Genomic DNA, 19,621 nt, shown 5'->3' with positions numbered 1-19,621 from the left:
GTAAGCACCTCCCATCCCCTTGCTGCTGGCTGGGGCCCATGGGCCAGCCCTGCCCACCTTGCCTCGCCACGGCAGTGGCAGTGCCACCACGGGCCAGATAAAATAGCTTGGTGGGCCGCATGTTGGACAAGCCTGCCCTATAGGTTGCTCACTTTTTCCATGATATTCCTAAATAGCTACATTTGGACTCACTCCGTGTGAAGCATTACTGTTACAAAGCTGAAGGACTATTTACAATGAATCTTTCATTCTAAACAAGTCCTCTCCTCTCCCCTTCCCCATGCTGAAAAAAAATCACTTTTCAGACAAGTTTCCATAGATTAAACTTTTATTTTCTTGTAAACAGAGAAAACTCCTCTCCCAGGAAGAAAGAAAAAGGATATGTAACATTTCAGACTATTTTGCTCCCTTGTAACACAGACAAAGGTACATATTTTACTCTTACAAAGTGTTTAAATATTTAAAAAATATTACTGAAGTATCCCCTCACACACATATGACATGCAGCAGCCTCGTTAAGTGAGCATTTATTCATACTGTTTTCTCCTGCCTCCTCCCATCTTGTTTCCCATTTTCCTTTTCAGTTGAAAGCTCTTCTGGTTGAAAAAAAATCTCTTTCAATAAAGCCCTCTGCCCATCTTGACAGTGAGGATTGAGTCAAATCACAAGACTGCAGGGGGAAATCAGACCTAGAGCTGCATGTGTGGTGGTGTTTGCAGGGAGGGTGGCATGATGTCAGGCTCAGGTATTCAGACAGGAGGAGGGAAAGGAACTTTCTAGAGAATAAAAGATTTGAGACCGCAGTACATTCGTATAGGATCTTATCTGATCTGTCCCTCCACCATTTCCAACACAATCTCCCAACACAAATAATTCTTACTGATCCATCTCTCCAAGTCCATAGCAATATTTCTACTGACAGGAAGACAGATTTCCAAAGAAATTAGTGCCATTTGATACAAGCTTTGTCAAAATCCCATGTTCTGACTTGTCAGCACATAACTATTCACAGTGGGAAATAGAAGAATGGAAGATGATGTTGCCAATGAAACTGTGAAATTCTGAATTGGTTCATTCAACAGAACCCCTCATCAGGCATCAGTTAAAAGATAAGATGAGAGCTTTTTCCATGACCAAGTCGTCAGCACACCAATTCTAGCACGCACCACAATCTCACTATAATCTATAATCTTAGGTCCAGGGACTAAGAGATGTGGACTGCATAAATGTCTAGTAAAATCTTGTTTGGCTCCTCAAAAGAGCACATTGTCTGTATGCAACTTACTAAGCTCGATTTGAAATGTCACTATTTTGAGCGTGATAAATGTCACTCTAAATCTCAGGAATGTTCTGAGGGAATTACTTGACTGGAATTTAAAGCTTCCATCTGTACAAAAGAAAGCATCACCGAATGTACAAATGTCAGAAGACACTTAGTATAACAGGGTGGGAAAAAAAGGTAAAAGATTTTACCCTGCCATCATTTTAAAATGTACAAGCTATCCTGATGCATTTCTAATCTGTCTGCATAAACAACTCTCAAAAAGAGAATCAATATCACATCTCTCTTATGCTATGGTTACATGGTAGAATCAATAGAGGGTGAATTTCCACAGTATTTAAATGTACTTCAAGCACTCAGGCTTGGCCTGCTGCAAAGTGTACGTTATGTGGGGAATGGGTGTGGAAGGGAAACAAAATACAAGAGCATAATTAAAAAGTAAGACAGGAGCATCTGTACTTCACCAGCATAAAGAAAGCATTGAAGACTAAAGATTGAGAGATTCTACTAAAGCCCTGGAGAAAGAAAGATACTCTGCAACCCCAAGGAGTGGTTAAGCCTTCCTTCTTGAGCCAGTTACAAGACTTGAAAGCCATTCAGTGATCAAGGCACCCACCATTCTCTCAGATGCATGTGCCTGCATTATGTCACAGGCCTCTTCGATGAGATAATTTGGTAAAGTTCCCAAAGTGAATAAACCAAACAGAACAATATTCAGAGTTCAGAGCAAGGTACAGGCTCCCAAAAGGCTGGACCCTGTACCCCAGCCCAATAAGAGTGACCCTTCATGCAATTAGTTTAGCTAAAGAGATCAAAGGGACTGCCATTTCACTCCAGCTTAACAATCCATCTAGCAGAATATTCTGCTTTTGACTCTTGCCATTACCAAGTGCCACTGTCAAAGCACCTACTCAGGAGATAGAAATTTCCTAACTACAACAGTAAGTAGTTGGTTTATGCCTTAAAGCATGAAACTTTTCTTCTAGTGTAATCATCTATGTCCTTGTTCATATAAGGTGTATTTGATTGCTTTCTCTTGTCACTCCAGAATGAAGATCTTCCAGCACTTCACTAGCTGTCTTTGCTCTCATCTCCCCACTCCATTCAGCAACAATCCCACACAGTAGTGATATTTTACACTTACACAATACTTCTCAAAGGATCACAGTGCCTTCTGGGTATTAATCAACCCCCGCACAACCACTGAGAGGTAAATATTATTTTTCCCTACTAGAAAGAAACTTTAAAATTGGAGTTGGTAGGTTTTTCACCTGTCCCTGAAACCAAAGGCCACACTGTCTTAGACATATTCAGAGAAAAAAATTCTGCCTTGTTTCTATTTCTGTATAATGAAATAAAAAACAATGAGAAAGAAAAAGAATGAGAGTCAGGCCTATTATATGGACAAACAAAATACAGTGCCTGGAGCTCATCCTTTCAAAAGATAAACTTGCAATCGTACGGACAAATTCAAGGCTCAGTAAATCTCCCTCAAACCTCCCAGTAGGTTAGACGTAAAGAGCCAGTTTAAACCATTGCTCATGCTTAACTCATGTTCTTTCTGGCTTTCGGGGGGGGGGGGGGGGGAATGAGAGACTCAGTGAATCCAGCTAAAAGCTCAGAATTGAACATCAGCTGCAGCTTTCACAGAACAAAAATAATTGTCATCAGTCAGCTGCACGATAAAAAGGCACCAAAATAGAAGTTATTTCAAATTAAGGTGTCAAGATAGGAACTTCACACAGGAAAACTCAGCTGGGTTAATATCACCACATACAATTCCAATGGAATGAAGGAACTGCTCCAGAAAGTGCGATCAGTCCTGGCTCCACTCAGATAATCCCCATGTCTGCATGCATCTTGACATAACAATTCTCATTAATAACCATTGCTCACATGGCAACCCACCCCACCTCCCAGTGTCTTATGGTGACACCACCCATTTTGCAGGTTGAGTGGATGGGTCCCATGTGAGTTCTCTAGGGCAGGGATGGAGCACAGAGCCCAAGGGAGAAAGGAATCATGGGTAGACAAGTAATGTGCACTTACACAGCACACCTGAAAACTCAGGGCTCATCCCTTTATCCATCCCCATGGGATCAGGCACCCTCTAGGCTCACAGAATGTCACTGTCTCACTAGCAGGTCTCTAAAGAGAAGCCCCCTTCATCTCCTTCACATTTTCTTCATCTTCTTCTTGCAGCGCTGGTTGAAGACAGGAGAGGATCCCATTAGGCTGTCAGGGGAATGAGAGCCATAACTGCTCTCAGAGCCATTGGGACTCTGTGGCATCCCAGCTTCACTCATGCCAGACATAGGCTCCTCAAAGACATCACTGCTCAGGACCCCATGGCCATGAACATTGCCCTCCTCACTTTCCTGTGGCTCCATTTTCACCTGGGCCAAGTTCCAGAGAGGGGAAGCATTCACCTCAGCACCTGGAAAGAGAGAGCACCTATTAGTCACCGGATAAGAACTGCATGAAAATGGATGTATGGGTGCAAACAACAGGATAAATTAGAGAAACCCAAGGGCAAAGTAACCCCTAGAGCTGAGCTATTCCTTCTAGAAAAAGGCTAGCTATGCAACCAAAAATTGAAACTTTTTAAATAATAGTACATACCGTGACGGCCTCTCTTGGAAAAGGACCCACTGCCCCCTAAAAGCAATCCTCTAACGAACTTCCCAAGGGGAAGAGCCAATTTAAATGGGCTCCAACAACCTCCAAGACTTCTGCAACAACAGCTACTGCCAGGAGCACAAGGAGGCTGTCCATGGAGCCAGGACTTTGGGAGCAGTATAGGTACACCACACAGTGATGAATTGACAGCATCAGGAACCCCTAAATTGTCAGAAACTGGACTCTGGGCTGTTTTATGAGAGAAGTATAGCACATGGGAGAGTAACTGAAGAGAAAGGTTAGGTAAATGCACAGTCCTTAAAAGGCACATTCAGTCTCCCAGCACTGGGATGTCAAATTCTCAAGTGACTGACAGACTTCTCACCTTCTTGCACCAGACACCCATCACTTCCTTCAGCAATGTGGAGTGAAACCTTGTGACCTAACAAGAATCAGTGCAGTGCAGTGCAGTGCAGTGCAGGCACCCAAGAGAGAAAGGGCCCATTGTCTGTACCTGGGGGGCTGGCGTGTAGTTTATTTTAAAGAAATTAATCATTTTGGGGTGACAAGCTGGAGAGAACCTGTACTAAAAGGAAGCAAAAGTGTCAGTGAGCCCTGGGTCATGTTTTCAGGGAAAAGTAAGGAGTCCGGAATTTGGAGGGAATTTTCAGTGTCTGCTTAAAAAAAACAGATCCATTAAAACCATTCAAAGCTCCTAAGTGCTGCTCACCCATGGAACCACATGATCTTGTGGTGACCTCCATCCTAACTCCAAACTCCTAACATTTATTAACCCAACTTTTTGCATCTTCTTGTTCTGCACAGCATTTTGCTCAGTTGAGCTGGGTTGGGACTTTTTGGCATTACTTCACTACAAACGAATACAATCATGATTTCTGCCCAAAACTTCAACAAAGATCTCTTCTAGAGAAGTCTGTGAAAGCTGGATGAATGGCCCAAACCTCTGCTGATCCTTTCTCATTTTATGCCTTTCCTTTCAGTTGTACCTTGAATTAGGCAGAAGGGCTACTACACAATTCACAGAGAAGCCCTGGCTTGACCCAAAGCAAAAAGTATCCAATGACATGCACAAAATCTTACCTTATAGAAAATGGTCATGAGATAAGGAACCTTCCACTACTTGGTCACCAGTTCAAGCCTAGCTCATTATCACTGGATAGTTGTTCAGTGGCTGACCCTAAAGGAATTTACTGGCTCTTAGTTCAGGCCTCAGTGGCTAAGTGTCCACACTGCACTCTGCTGCATTCATTAAAAAGCAGTCGGTAACATTATGTCTAGCCATAGACTGGCATGCATCTTGGTTTGTCTTCAGGACCTTCTATGTCAACTTATATAGATCTGTGTATTTTTATGCAGCACCAGGCAATTTTGTTCTAATTTATTTTTGCCCCAAGAGGGGTAATTATAGATTTTGTTATTTCTGCATATTATTTTAAAAAATAAAACCAAAAAAAATCCCACTACCATAATTTACTAATTAGGTCCCTTGTTGCAAGTCTCAGCATAACAGCAAAGGATTGAATGGAAACTGAAATCTTTCCTCTTTCTGAAATTTGATCTCTCTAGGTCAGGGTTAAATTCCCATGAAAAATAAAAGACATATTTGGCAAACAAAGAAGGCAGCTCTTGTGAGATTTCCAAACATAGTGTGTAGACTCGAGAGACTTGGCTCCTGTTTGAAAAAGCAGCTGAGCTTCTGGGTGATGAGCCAAACCTTTTGTAATCCCATTACTGTGATTACACAAAGAAAAATCTTCCACTAACATCACCATGGCATCTATACTGCAAGCTTTCTACTTGTGGTGTAGTCAACAGACCCTACCACAGCTGCTGAGCCCAGGACAGGCTTTAGAAAACCCAGTGGGATGAGAGGAGGCTGCATAGCTTAGAAGACAGAAACTAAGAACTACAGGGCCTGGCAGTGTCCAAAAAGCCGCAGTAAAGACTCCCATTAAATTACTTACAAGTGAATATACTCTTGTCAGCTGTGAGGGACCCATCATTATCAACATGCTATCAGTCCTGTAGATTTAAGGTTACAACCCCGTCTAAACAATAGTCAGGGGAGAAAGACATATTTAGGGTTTACTTCTTTCATCAATTACTCCTAAATCACTAATGCCTATTCCCTTTAGTTCTTGCCATCTGTCATTGAGAGCATCGCTACTAACCAACAACAAGCCTCGCTTATTGGCGATTTTGTCTTCAAAGCTTTAACTTCAAGCACTTTTCAAATAATCTAATCCTCAAGATATGCCACTGGGTATAAAAACAGTACCTCAAATTTTGCCTCAGCCTCCCCACCTGCAAAGACATTAAGTGATTTGCCCTTGCCCTCAATAACGTGCACGGTCAGAATCTGGACTAGAATGGAATTGCTCCTGACACCTTGCTCTGTACTACTGGATGCTGTTTCCCCCACTAATGGCCTCATTCTTATTTTCAGGATGCTCTGAATCCCAGTTCCAGCCTGTTCCTCTTCCCTCCTCTGGTATTCTAGACTCAACACTGCCCAGCTTCACAGTGGGACTTCTTACAGCAATGAGGTTTCCAAAGGCCCCTGTAAAGTGAACAGGGATTTGCAGGAAGGAACAGAGCACTTGTATTCTTAATTAGAAAACATCAATCCGATATCAGAGAGGCACAAGGCGTTTAATATACAGCTAGCATGCTAACCTCTTGGTCTCAAGTGGTAGACGCTAATACCAAGCTTTTCAGATGAATCACTCGCATCTCCACATGGGCCAACAGAGGCCCGCTTATTCCCTCCCCCACAAAAATAAAAGCCCTTCACATTTCAGAGGCACCACAGACAACAATAAAAGCTTCCAACCAAACGTCAGTGGGATTTGCGTTTTCTAAAACCCAGCAGAGTGTGTTATTCTTTACATAACTAATAGACTCAGAGGCCTAGTCTCCCCTCAGTACACACGTAACTTGGATTAAGGTTAATTGTAGAACAGACCTCATAGCTTTTAACTGGATTTCTAAGTGAAACATTTATTACTGCAGGGAACAGCATGAGTTTAGTAGGTTGTAAATAAGACTCACAACACACCTTCTTTTGAGAGGGATGAAGGGGAGTGTTGCCATTTTCCAGGGAATCTGGAGGTGGTAAATGGTGCCGAGTCAGTATGTAGAGAGTGTGAAACTTAGGTGTACGTACAAAACAGATACAACACAGGCCACTGCACTGGGGAGACTGCCCACGTTGCCCACCAATGCTCACCTGGAGGATGACTTCTATGAGCAAGAAGGGTTCAGCCTCCAAGGCCAAATCAATCGTAGTGGTTTTGGGATGTGGACGTTGATCCACTAGAACAAGAGACTCAACAGGCCACATCATATAAGTGAATGAAGAGTCATCAGAAAGGTAAGGTTCATAAGCAGTGCAGGCCAGGTTCAACTCTACATGCAAGGCCCATGTCTCTATTAATTCCTTCACGAATTTAGCTGCTATCATTATTTGGTTCATGAAACTGTTCCTGTACCAAAGACTGCATCCACAATTTTTCAATTATATAAACCTCTGCCCACGAGCTATCTGATAGGCCTGATTCATATACTTTGGTGCAGAACCTCAATGAAAACTAACAAACTAGAGGCAGCGCCACTAGTGTGTTGTCAAAGGAAACTAAACAAGCCTGAACTTATCCAGCAACAGGCGTCCCCATTTTGAGTTACTCTTGGACCACCTCCAAGCACCACATGGCAACCGCAGAATTTCTGTGCTGTTTGTTCAGGGAAAAGGAAGTGGAAGTGTACCCCTGGCATAACCTCTCATAAGGAAAATCAACTGGATTTTCTAACCACTTATTCACTGGGAATTAGAATAAAGAGCAGCAGCTTCTGCTTCACAGGAAAATCTCTTTCACATCAACCCACATACTAGGATGGTGGAAGAAAGCTACCTTTGTCCAAACAAGGTACTACAGTATTTCATGCTAGTAGTAAGCACGTTAGCAGTATTATTGCAGCCACAGTACTCAGTCCGTTATTGGAGAGTATCACACAATGTCATGGCTTGCACAGATGTCAAGCCAATGCTTTTTGGTACCTATGTAGAACATTTTCTTTTATAGAACCGGAACAAAGGCTGCTATCATTAAAGTAACATTATGGTATGATGGTGAGGTATTTCACTATTTCTAGAGAATATTCCTATATTTTTTGTATAGGGCCAATCTTTAGCACTCCACTACCTACTACATCTCCTCCTTGTTTTGCATCCAGTGTTGTTTGTCCAAGATTTTACATGAACCTCACTAATGCTCTTTATTATAATATGGCTCTTTATTATAAAATGGAACTTTATTCTCTCACTGTACCCACCCTTCTCCCCCTGCCCCAAATCCCCTCATCAGCTGTGGTTTTGTTAAAGTAACTGAAATGAGGTTATTTGGGAAAGCTAAAGGACTGATGATAGACAGCCTCCTACCTGAAGTCTGTGGGGATGCTTCCACTTCCAGGTTAGCAGAAAAACGCTCGCTCTGAGCTCCAAGAACCCCCACTGGCAAAGACTGGTCACCAGATGCCAGATCTCCCTCTAGTTCCTCGCTTATGGGGAAGGTGATATCACTGACTGGCTCCTCCTTAATCTTCACAGGTTTTGTGTCTTCTGCTGCCTTTTCAGGGTTGACAATCTTCTCATACTCTTCCGAGAGCTGCTTGCTAACCTACCAGGAATTGTTGGAAAGATAAAGAAAGGGTGGTTTTCAGATATAGCAGTGAAGGCAGCCATGATGCAATGTCCCCAGTCTCCAACAGACTATTCATTACTGTTCAAAGGAACAGGCTCTATAGTAAACATCAATGATACGCCATGATAACATTACAGCCTTCCAGAACTCCTTTCCTCTCTTATCAAAGGGTTTTAACAGGCAAATGAATGAAGCCTCTCAAAACTGTAACCTGGTTGCTAAACATCAAGCCCTCTTATTTCACACATGGAGCCCAGAAGTCAAATTCACTCTAGTCAAAGTGCACAGCACCAAATAAGAGTGCAGGTGTGTCCTGCATCCCACTTCTTGGGTTAAAAAAAAAAACCCAAACACACACAACTCCTGGGCTGTTTGTCAGCATTTTCAACCACAGTTTATACAACCTAGCTATCTTCCACTCAATAGCAAAAAAGTGCAGTGAGGTTTTTTTCTGCAGAATACTGAATGAATATAGGGAGGAAATTCAGCAGCAAAATTTCACACCCTAGACACTTAGGTCCTTTTCAATCGTAGGCAATCAATAAAGCATGTTTCACAGTCTTCACAGTCTCTTGTTTCTAATGCAGATGCTTGCCTGTATCACGTAGTTTTATATCATTCAGCAAATCTTGCTCAGGAAAGTCCACTTGCTGGAATAACAGTGGCTGTTACGAGGATGCACAGAGATGTGCTGAGAGAGCTATTTTTAAACAAAATCTATTTTCTCGTCTAGACATATGCCAGAAAAGCAGAGGAAACTGTAGGCCAGGCATGTAGGACCCTGAGCCCAAACAGAGGAACAGCATGGAAGAGGGATGAAGGTTACTGCAATATGGGGACGAGCTGTACTGGCACAGTTAGGCAGGAAACACAGAACTCAGACAGCATGAGATGTGGCAGGAACAGAAAAAAATCTATTTTAATTAATACAATCAGGATACCAGACAAGGTGTTTTTTTGCGTTCATGCTCATGATTTTCATGCTACACATAAGTGCAGATGGCTCTAATCTACACAAACTGTTTAGGCCACAGGGTCCAGGCAGAGAGACAGAAGGAGTGCTGCTGCAAGATCAATGAGTGGGCAAATACCATAATAATGAGCAAGTATAAATCCCTAGAAAGATTAGTTGAGGTAGATTTTGCTTCAGGTCATGGACTAGCTACTTTACATAGGGTACAAGTCTCTCTCTTCTTGCTAAACAAAGATAGAATTCCCAGGTCCTCCGCACCCCTGGCACCTGCATGAGCCCACAAAAGAGACAATGTGTCTCTGTTGCTGAAACAATATGCTGGTGTTTAAGTATAGAAAATGTGGTTGAAGGAAATCCTATTCCCTACAGTTATTGCATATACATGAACAGCAACTTCCATTCCAAAGAGCTTTAACAAATCAGAAACTGTTTCTCTCACCAGTGAAATGCAGCCACCTCTAAAGTGGAAAGCAGCAGCTGTTTAATAGCTCATAGCAACGCTACTCTGTGGTGTATTCCCAAAAGACTGAGTTTCCTGCACAGCTTTAACAAACCACACCAGCCCACAAGCTGCACATTAAAATGAGTTTTATTTGCTTGCTCACTAGTTTATTTAGAATACAGCTAAATATCACAATGCCCTGCAGCAACAGAAATCGTGTTGATTACTCTCCCCTGACCTTTTCCTTCTGCCCAGTGATTTTGCTTTCCTTACACAGGGACTGTTCCACATTGTGTGTCAAGCTGAACACAGATTAACTTGAGTTACTTTGATTAATACCAGGTGCTTTACTACTATGCACATGCACATGTGCATTCCCCTCCCCACCAACACACACAGGGTAACTGCCACTCGCTTCAGATAAAACACCTCACAAATAAGACAACCCACTGCAGCTATGGGATTGTTTCCATAAACGGATAAAAGACCAGGTAAATCAGGGTCCTGGTATTTGATGGGATTTAACCACAAGTTCTCTAGATGAATGGAGTCTCTCATCTCATCATTTCCTTTTCAAACAACAGATTCTTTCAGTACTGAGCACACACTGTGAGCTGCTGGGGAAAAAACAGATGATGAAAATGTAAAAGATTCCCAAGGTCTTTCTTCCTTCAGCTCCTGGCTCAAACTGGCCCCACTCTTCTGGACAAAAATGCAGCACGCTCCATGGCCATCAACATCCCTTCCAAGTTGGCACGGGGGCAGGCAGTTCAAGAGCAAGGGACTTTCTCTCCAAAAAGTTAAGTATGCCCCCACCCTAGGCCTTTACTGTTCCACAAAGAAAACCTGTCATAAGTTCCCTGGCTTCCTGAAGCTAGATGGTCTAGCTGGATCATAACTTCCTGAGCCAGACAGTTCTCCATAGCAATGGGAGCTAACCTTTTGGCGCACGTGCCACAAGCAAGCCCTGCACCCTCCCCAAGTGCCACTCTGATCCCTGCAGTAATACCAACTGTCATGAAAACACTGCAAGAGTCACGATTTCTAAGTCAAAATAACTCCAACTCACGGTCTCAAAATCAAACCCGCAAATCTCCAGAGTTTCCCAGCTGGTAAGTCTGTGAATGGGAAGGGGTGGGGGGGAAGGGAAAGAACAGGGGCGGCAGGGGGCAGACTGAGGCCCCCATAGTGAGGGAGGGAGTGGGGCAGGAGCAGGGGCTGGGGTGAATGGGGAAGAGGTGCAGGGGCGGGGCATAGCTCCCCACAGCAGCGCACACCCAAGGGAGGCATGGGGGGCATGTTCCTATCACAGGGCAGAGGTGGGCTGCCGGCTGTGTGCTCAGGGCTCTGCGCCCTGCTGCCTTTGCCCCAGCTCAGCCACACAACGCCAGCATGCTTCCTGCTGCCAGGTGGGCAGCAATGGTATGACGCAGCTGGGCTCCTGGGGCAAAGGCAGCAGGGCACAGAGCCCAAAGCAGGAAGCCCGCCACTGTTCTATGGAGGGGTACATGCCTCCCCCAGGAGTGTGCCCCCGCACACCTCTAGACAACCCACCCCAGGGCCCAATTCACCCTAGCCCCTGCTCCTGCCACACTCCCTCCCTCAACATGGGAGGCTCAAACTTCCCCCCTACCCCTTCCCCTCCACTTATGAGCTGGGTGCTGTCTGTGTCTCTGTGTCTGCTCCTCACTCCCAAGCCACAGCCCCTGCCAGCCCTGCTTGCTGCCTCTCACTCCTGACCCACAGTACCCCACCTCCTGCCAGAGTGTGCGCAGACCCTCCCTCCCTGGGCTCCAAACCGTCCCCCCCACACACACACAGCCCCCGCCCATACCTTCACAAATAATCCCTGCCACAAACATACACTTCAAAAATAGAATCTCATGATTTACATGCCAATCTCTTGATTTTTAAATAGTTCATCTCATTATTTTGGCACAACGTGGTTAGCAATACTGTCCCTCTCCTCTGCCCAAACTGATGCTCTGCTTTTTACACCTTCTGTGGTCCCTGCCCAACCTCCTCTAATTTCTGCTGCCTACCCTGTGCTCCTGTCTGATCTCCTGCTCTGCTTTCTGTCATATCTGCCCTCCTGCTGTGTTGCCTATCCCCTCCTTGATCTGCAGCATGCCACACACAGAGGCTGCCCATGCCACTACTGCTGCAAATTGGCCACCCCTGCTCTATAACAACAAGCAACTGCCCTGGAAGCATATTTCTTAAGGCGGTGGATCCCCTATTTCTCTCCTCACCTGCAGCATGTAGCTGTGGTAATCTTTAATACGGTGCTGCCAAAACTTCTGCAGAGAGAGCACGCTGCCAATGCCCACTTCATGAAACACCTGTTCCATGACATCCGGGAAAGGGGTGTGACCAAGCCTCGCCTCGCGATCTACAGCAAAGCGCAACAGCTTGGTGAACTTCAAACAATATTCATGAGCAATGTCTGTCAGGGTCTCCAGGACACTCTCATTGGCGCATTCAAACCCTGTATGTGCAAGGATGGTGGCCATTGACTGGTAGAGAAGTTGCCGGCAGGAGGTCCAACTCAGCTCAGTTACGGGTTCCCCTTTCCCTCTAAGGACACAGAAGATAAACATAAGTTAGGTCTTCACACACCTCAGAAAACTGGAGAAGAGGAAGAAACAATTATTATACATACAATCTCTCATTATTAATCAAAGGTGACCTGAAAAAGAGAAGCTATTGATTTGAAGTCCTTCACAGCTTTTCTGTTGTAAACAAAAAAGAGACCCAAAAGGTTTTTAACAGCTTATTTTTCTTCCCTTAGAAATCAGGAATGCCACATCTTGTCTTCCTTTTTTATGCTGAAAGATTCCTTGGATGATTTAAAAATGTGGCCTGCGGGGCTCTCTCAGGCTTTAATTGAATCCCTTCATACCAAGAGCTTTCTCCCAGAGGTTTGAATTAAAACAGATGCTTGACACATACCAAAAGGAGTTTTAAATAACCTGAATGCAAAGCACTTATCCTCTCAATGAATCACATTTCACTTCCTTGTTATCACTGATGTCATAGACCTGCCAGCTATGCAGTCCTGCACAGAGGCTTCCAGAACAGACAAGACATGAATCGGTAATGTTAAAAAAAAAAAAAACAGAACGTATACATACTTTAAGGCAAAAGCAGCAAAAAGGTGCATGTCCATTTTCCCCTCTTTTGCAGGTCACGTTTATCTACTGCCTCTGGTGCAGTAGAAAAGCCAAGAGAAACAGTCCAATTTGCAATATAAGTTGCCAACAAAGAAGCATGGTAGAAGAAATAGTCTGTCTTAAAACAGGGGTTCTCAGCCCAGCCCAGGTGTAGTGAACATTCTGCCCTTGCTGAGGGGGGAGCAGAAGATTCCCGGTTACACTCTAGATAGATAGAAAGTGATGGGCCTAGCAGTCCCAGGATGAACAGGACTTACTAGCTTTGTCTTACAACATTTAATACATTATTTGTTAATGTGCAAGTCACAGAAGTTTTCACAGAGGCAGGTTAGCATTGGAGAATTTCACAAAGTCTAGGAAATATCTGAGGAGGAATATAGAATACAGGAAAGTAAGAGCCTCATCTAAGATAATTTAAAATTCAAGCTTAAAATGCAGCTTATGACCTGTCTTCCATTTCCTTCCCCTTATACAACCTGACTGCCAATTTCCCCACCTCCCATTCAAATACTCTTATCACCCTGTCTTTCCAAAAATTAGCCCTGTTGCAATGTTAGAAATATTTGCTAACCACTTAGGGTCTTAAAGTCAAACATGCACTGGTGTCTCTACCACACAACATATCATCACAAACCAGTATCTTTCAGTTTCAGATAAGCAAAATGGGACGTGGAGCCCTACCACACTAACCTATAGGATGAACTATATATCAAACTTCTTCACCATACCAACAAATGACAAGTGTTTCAGAGGAAGAGAGGGAGGAAGCACTTATTGCTGCTTTCAGTATCAATATCATTCTGTGGCCATCTCAAGGGCTTTATTGTTCAGAGCAATCAATTCAGCACCTTTCACTAGCGTGAAAACCATTTAAATAGAAAAAAAAATATCATAGCACAGTAAAAACCTCAGATCAGGGCATTACCTGGAGGATTAAAAATAGGAATGTGGATCTCAGATCATCAGCTCCTCCCAGTAATGAAATCTTTAGGAAACAATTCAACAAAAATCAAGATGCAACTTATGTTGTCAACTTTGGAATGGAGACAGCAGGCACTCTGATAAATTAACTGAAAAATCAGCAGTTTCCCTGTAGCCCAAGGGTCATCCATGCTGTTTCATACTCTTTTTTACTGAAGCAGTCTTCAATGGCTCCCTGAGAGCCTCCCATATCTTTGGTACTACAGAACTAGCTCTCCACTTTCCCCAGCAATTGAAGAAAAACACACTCATAAAAAATTATTCTTTCTTTACAACACATATAGAAGGACACAGATAGATGCCCCCTAAAAATACGATCCCAAAACAGCCTAGAAGTCATCACTGGTGTAAGAATTTACTTTACTTATGCTGGACCATTTACCCAAACCACTCGGCAAGCTTAAACTAATAGACTAGGCAAAGAAATCTCTATGCCCACCCAGAACATGCAGCAACCTCTAGGATGAAGCACTGCTATTGTTTAAAAATAAAGAGCAGCACTCAGAAACACAGCGAAAAATTATCCCTATTCAAAACTTCTAAAAAGAATCTTAATATCCAATAATAACATGCATATCTACCCTGCCTTCCGTCTTAATACCCAAACCCAAATCTAGCCAGAACCCCAGATGAAAAGACCACAATCAATTATCTTATCAATTATCGAGAAAGGGAGATGCACTTTCAACTGTTAGACCTACGTCTGTTCCCTTTCTAACTTCTGTACTTTCTGTTTCTTTTTAAGTTAAAGTGTTTTTCTTTCTCCTTTGTGAAACACCCCCACAAACAGGGAAAGATCATCAACAAATGTATCATATGGGAGGGAATAGTGACTTTACTAAAAATCAAATGCTGCCAACTACAAATGAACTGAAGAAAAAATTCTGCTCTTCATCCTCTCCAAGTTATCTCGGGTGATCTGGTTTCAGACTGAAGAACATAATTAATAAGAAACCTGGTTTTATACTTCAACCAAGATTTGATGTCCCCAAGTCACAGCCCTTGTGAACAGCTTACCGCTATATCAGAGGATATCAAGGGCTCAGCGAACAACTGTTCACCAGGGCACACTTGGGGAAAACCAGGAGTAATAGCCACAAACTCCTGTATGACCATTTCAGGCTTAACACTAGGAAAAACGTCTTCACAGTTAGGGTGTCCGCACTGTGGAATAAACTCCCTCCAGAGGTGGCGCAATCACGTACCCTGGAAATCTTCAAGGAGACTGGGTGGTCACCTCACTGGTGTCACTCGACCCCAGCTGTCTTTCCTGCCTGGTGCAGGGAGGCTGGACCCAATGATCTTGCAAGGTCCCTTCCAACCCCTTACAATTTTACAATCTATAAAAAACACTAGCTCTACTGACTGAGAGCAGGATACCCATTTCCTTTAGTAGCTATGTCTCCCATCCAGATACAAACCTAATCTGAGCTTGTTTTCCATATGTGTCACATGAATGTGGTGAATAAACAAGCCTGCACCCCTAAATTTAGTTGCCAGCAGTGACCAAGTCCTAGATCTGCAATCAGGTTCAGCAGATGTATGTATAGATTTGGAGGTAAGGAATAAGACTTTCTCTGAGGAAATGGATATAAGGCACTGTCATGATTGCCACAAATATTCTGGGACACTGGTCTATTTGTCACTAATAACCCTGTTCTTGAATTACCTATCTACATAAAGGCCTATATACACTTCTACTTTTTTGTGGATTGCCGTTACAGAAGGGATAGCTATTTACTCAATCCAACAAGTCAGAAACTAAAATGCTAGCTTTTCCCAGGCCCCAAAGGGCCTGTAGTGTACAAAACATCGTATCAGAGCACAGTGACAAACCTGCCAACTCAGCCCAATCAAATGGCGCCTTCAGGGTTACGGAGGCTGCAGGCATCGTGAAATGGCACATTTTCTGTGTCATCAGTTAGCATGACACGATGCCATCCATCAAATGCCCCTACCTGAAACAGTCAGAAGCATGCATGTATGAGTTCCTTTCTAGCAAAGTCTTTTCATTTACAGGAAAGGAAACTGTGTGGCCCATTCCCTATTAAATTAGCATGTGAAGGTCAAGGTGTTTGGGCCAAATGAATGTGCGGAGTAACAACAGTGACTCATGTAAAATAGCACATTGAAATGATAGACTTTCCCACAAGTGTGTTGTGAGCTCACAGCAGATCTAGAGAAAAGATATTACTTTCTCATGAGCACTTCAATTTTATGAAACATTACACTGTCAAGCTGAATTTCTACTAAATGAGGTGCAAAAATTCCATCACTTGACAGCCATTCCCCCTCCTCATGTGATTACATAAAAGGACAAGACTAAAAAAACAAGGTTAAGTTAGTTACAAAGTGTGCTACAGAACAGAGCACACGATTCAACAGAGAAAAAAAAAGGGTTTTCCTGGGAAGCTCTTCTCCCTCCCCACAGTCCTTCTCAATTAGTTCCATTGCTTTGGACTTGCCCATGGAAGGTTCTTCAGGTACCTCCAGTAACTCCCACAAGCAGTGTTGACTTAACTCTGGGAAAACTGTCTGGTTCCCTGATGGATAACTGAAAACTGTCCGGAAGTAGATACAAAAACTAGTCCAATTGAGGAAGGTAGCTTCCTTCTAATCTCTACCACCGGAATCCTTCTTGATCATCAGCACATTCCCACACAAAAGCTTGCCTCTGTACTTCAAAACCAAACCATTCCTAACCATTAGCTGGCATTCCCAACATGAACCACCTTCTCAATGCCACATCCCTACCCTATCCAGAAACAGCAACTGAACTGGAAGTGCAAAGTTCATACCTATAACAGGCTAGGGAGGGAAATAGCATCAATCCAGACAGACCTGCAGCAGCAAACCAGAGAGTGGGAGAACAGCAGCAGCATTTGGGATGTTTAGGTGGGATGAGGGGAAGGGGAGGGAAATTAAGGGGGTACATTGAGTTTCTTTTAAGCTGATTCCATAGCATGGAAAGAGAAAGCTGCAGAAGCCATGTAATGCTTGATATCTCCAGTTCAAAGATCATAAATTTAACGTACGTTATCAAAACTTAAATGTTAGGGCTTTATGGCACTGTTTTCATTTCAATAATAAAAACCTCTTAATTTTTGTATAACTACATGTAAGCACCCCTTTCTAGAAGTGTAATAGTGCAAAAAGGGGATTGGATTAGTTCAGTCATCAGTATAGCTTAATACCATTTCTCTGGCACCTAAATTATTTTTACCATTGTCTTTATATCTTTGTGTAGTGAAAAAGACAGGGCTGACAACTCTTCCAATTATGCTCTACCTAGGAATGCAGCTGCTATTCTTAGTCATATGAGCACCTTAACATCGTAGGGATTTTCTCTGTTCTGAACTAGAACAGAACGAAGCTCATGCTTTATTGATCTATTCCTCTCCTGGAAAGCTTTAAGTCTGTTTGGTTCGTCAGACAAGCAATTCAACTGCTTTTTGTAGCACATTCCGAACTCTACCGCAGCCTATTACAACCCCCCTCTCCCTAACCCAAACAATTTATGTTGTATTAAGTTTTCATAATCTGATCCTTAAACTCCCCCTGGTGGAGATCATTAAATAATGTCCCCCTACTCTTCTTATCCACTGCAGTCAGTGGGGTGGGGGGTAAAAAGGACTTTGGTCAAGATGTCTGTAGGTCTGAATCCTGTTGAGGCTCAGATGTTAGTACTATAAATAGTATTAATAACTCATTTCCTTTTCAAGATGATACAGATACAGCCCTTTTTCTAAGACAAAGTATAATCTGATCAAAAATATGTCAAAGTTGTATAACAGAAACTTGACTAAACCCAAAAGCTTGTTATGTGCTAAATAAGAAAGAATTTGTTATGTGAAGCACATGCTAAGTTAAACAAGTTGCAAACTACCCTCACTTGGGCATCTCTTCTCAGACTCCAAAACCACAGAGAGCTTCTACAAGAATCAACAGGGCAAAGATATTAATGACATCTCATGCTACACCACACAATTAAGATCTGGATTTCTGACGCAGCTGGGAACTTGGGCTACTCTGACCATCTACTCTGCCCCTGCCTCTAGAATGGAGATAAATGCCTCTTCCATGAGGGTATCAAGGGACTTAATTAAATTTCTTAAGATCCATAAAGTTCCCCCGAGAGCTTCAGGCATCAGGTACTAATGCTGCCATCTCAACTAATACTGCCATCTCATCTATTAATACTACAAAGTACTAATACTACCATCTCAACTTGGTGCTATAAATGGCTAAAAGGATGACTGATATGGGAAATCCAGCATTACAGTCCACATTACAGATAGGAAGCCACAGCACATGGAAGCAAAATGCCCTGCACCTTGCTCACACAAAAATGGAGTTTAATTTATTTTTTCTACTGTGACAGGCTTCCCCTCTAACAAGCCCTCCAATCGGAGAGCTGCCCACAGGAATCCAGATTCAAAATACACAGGTCTGCCTGAAGCACAGATTGAAACCACAGTAACACCAGGGCAGACAAGGTTCTTTGGGTAAATCCGGTATCTTTTATGAGACCAACTCAAACTGTTGGAAAAATTCTTCTTTGCAAGCTTTTTTCCAGCTTCTTTGCAAGGATTTTTCCAAGTATTTGAATTGGTCTAAGAGATATCAGGTTTACCCAAAGATCCACATCTGCCTATGTCCTTAGATCAACAAGGCTACAACCTATACCACAATACCTCCAACGCACCTATAGAAGTCACTCTCTGGGTCACTGTGCCTCAGCTGAAATGGCAGTTTGGGGACTTTGGTATCCAGAGGAAGCAGGTCATCAGGGAGAGGTGGAGAAGCAGGACGGGAGGGCAGAGGTTCACTGTCTTCAGTTTTGATGCCCTCAACTTGCTGCTGGTTCTGGGCCTGGGCCATGGCGATGAGGCTGCGTAGCCGCCGGTTGTGCTGGATGAGCTGGATGGTGTGAATGGTGAGGCTGCAGGGCTCCGACGGGATGTCCAGCATGGTGGTGGGTCTGGGTTTGTTCGCCGAGGGCTGATGCAACGGAGGATCTTGGACTTCCACCATGCGAAACTCACGCTGAAGCAAATCAAAAGAGCTGCGGTTGGCCTGACTGGCCGAGACGGGGATTTCACCCCAGTAGCGCAGCATCTTCGTGCAAATGAGGTATGCAAGATAGCAGCGGAGAGAGGCTACCGAGCAGCGTGCCACATCTCTTGGGTGCAAACCCCAAACTGCAGGGGGCTGGCCGCTGAGAGGGAGCCACTAGAGTGAGGAAGCTTGTGCCACTCTAACACCAAGAGCAAAGAAAAAGCCCTCGCTTCAGGCAACGCTCAAGCCACACTGGTCTTCAAAGCGTTCTTACAGCCAGGGACCCAAGCGTCCCTCGCTGCCCTACAGAAAGAGAGAGATGCTGGTGGTGAGGCAGGAGGTGCTACCGTTTTTCTCTCCTAAAAAAAAAAA

At 43.6% G+C, this 19,621-nt stretch overlaps 1 protein-coding gene across 2 annotated transcripts in view; it reads right to left on the bottom strand.

Moving 5' to 3' along the window:
- Positions 1-700: 700 nt before the first annotated feature.
- SUPT7L (SPT7-like STAGA complex gamma subunit) overlaps positions 701-19,621 on the bottom strand; it is a 19,354-nt gene continuing 433 nt past the window's right edge. The window contains exons 2-5 of one of the 2 annotated variants that reach the window (XM_019527383.1): positions 18,897-19,552; positions 12,290-12,614; positions 8,361-8,598; positions 701-3,719 (exon numbers count right to left, since the gene is read on the bottom strand). In XM_019527383.1, the coding sequence (XP_019382928.1) occupies positions 3,457-3,719; positions 8,361-8,598; positions 12,290-12,614; positions 18,897-19,309 (1,239 nt within the window). In that variant the 5' untranslated portion in view covers positions 19,310-19,552 and the 3' untranslated portion in view covers positions 701-3,456. Of the gene's footprint in view, positions 3,720-8,360; positions 8,599-12,289; positions 12,615-18,896; positions 19,601-19,621 lie in introns of those variants that run through there. The other variant, XM_019527382.1, reaches the window with a different exon arrangement.

The sequence above is a fragment of the Gavialis gangeticus genome, unplaced genomic scaffold, assembly GCF_001723915.1.
Source record: "Gavialis gangeticus isolate Ggan-Ray unplaced genomic scaffold, GavGan_comp1, whole genome shotgun sequence".
Classification (NCBI taxonomy): domain Eukaryota; kingdom Metazoa; phylum Chordata; order Crocodylia; family Gavialidae; genus Gavialis; species Gavialis gangeticus.
This window is presented reverse-complemented; position numbering and strand designations above follow the sequence as displayed.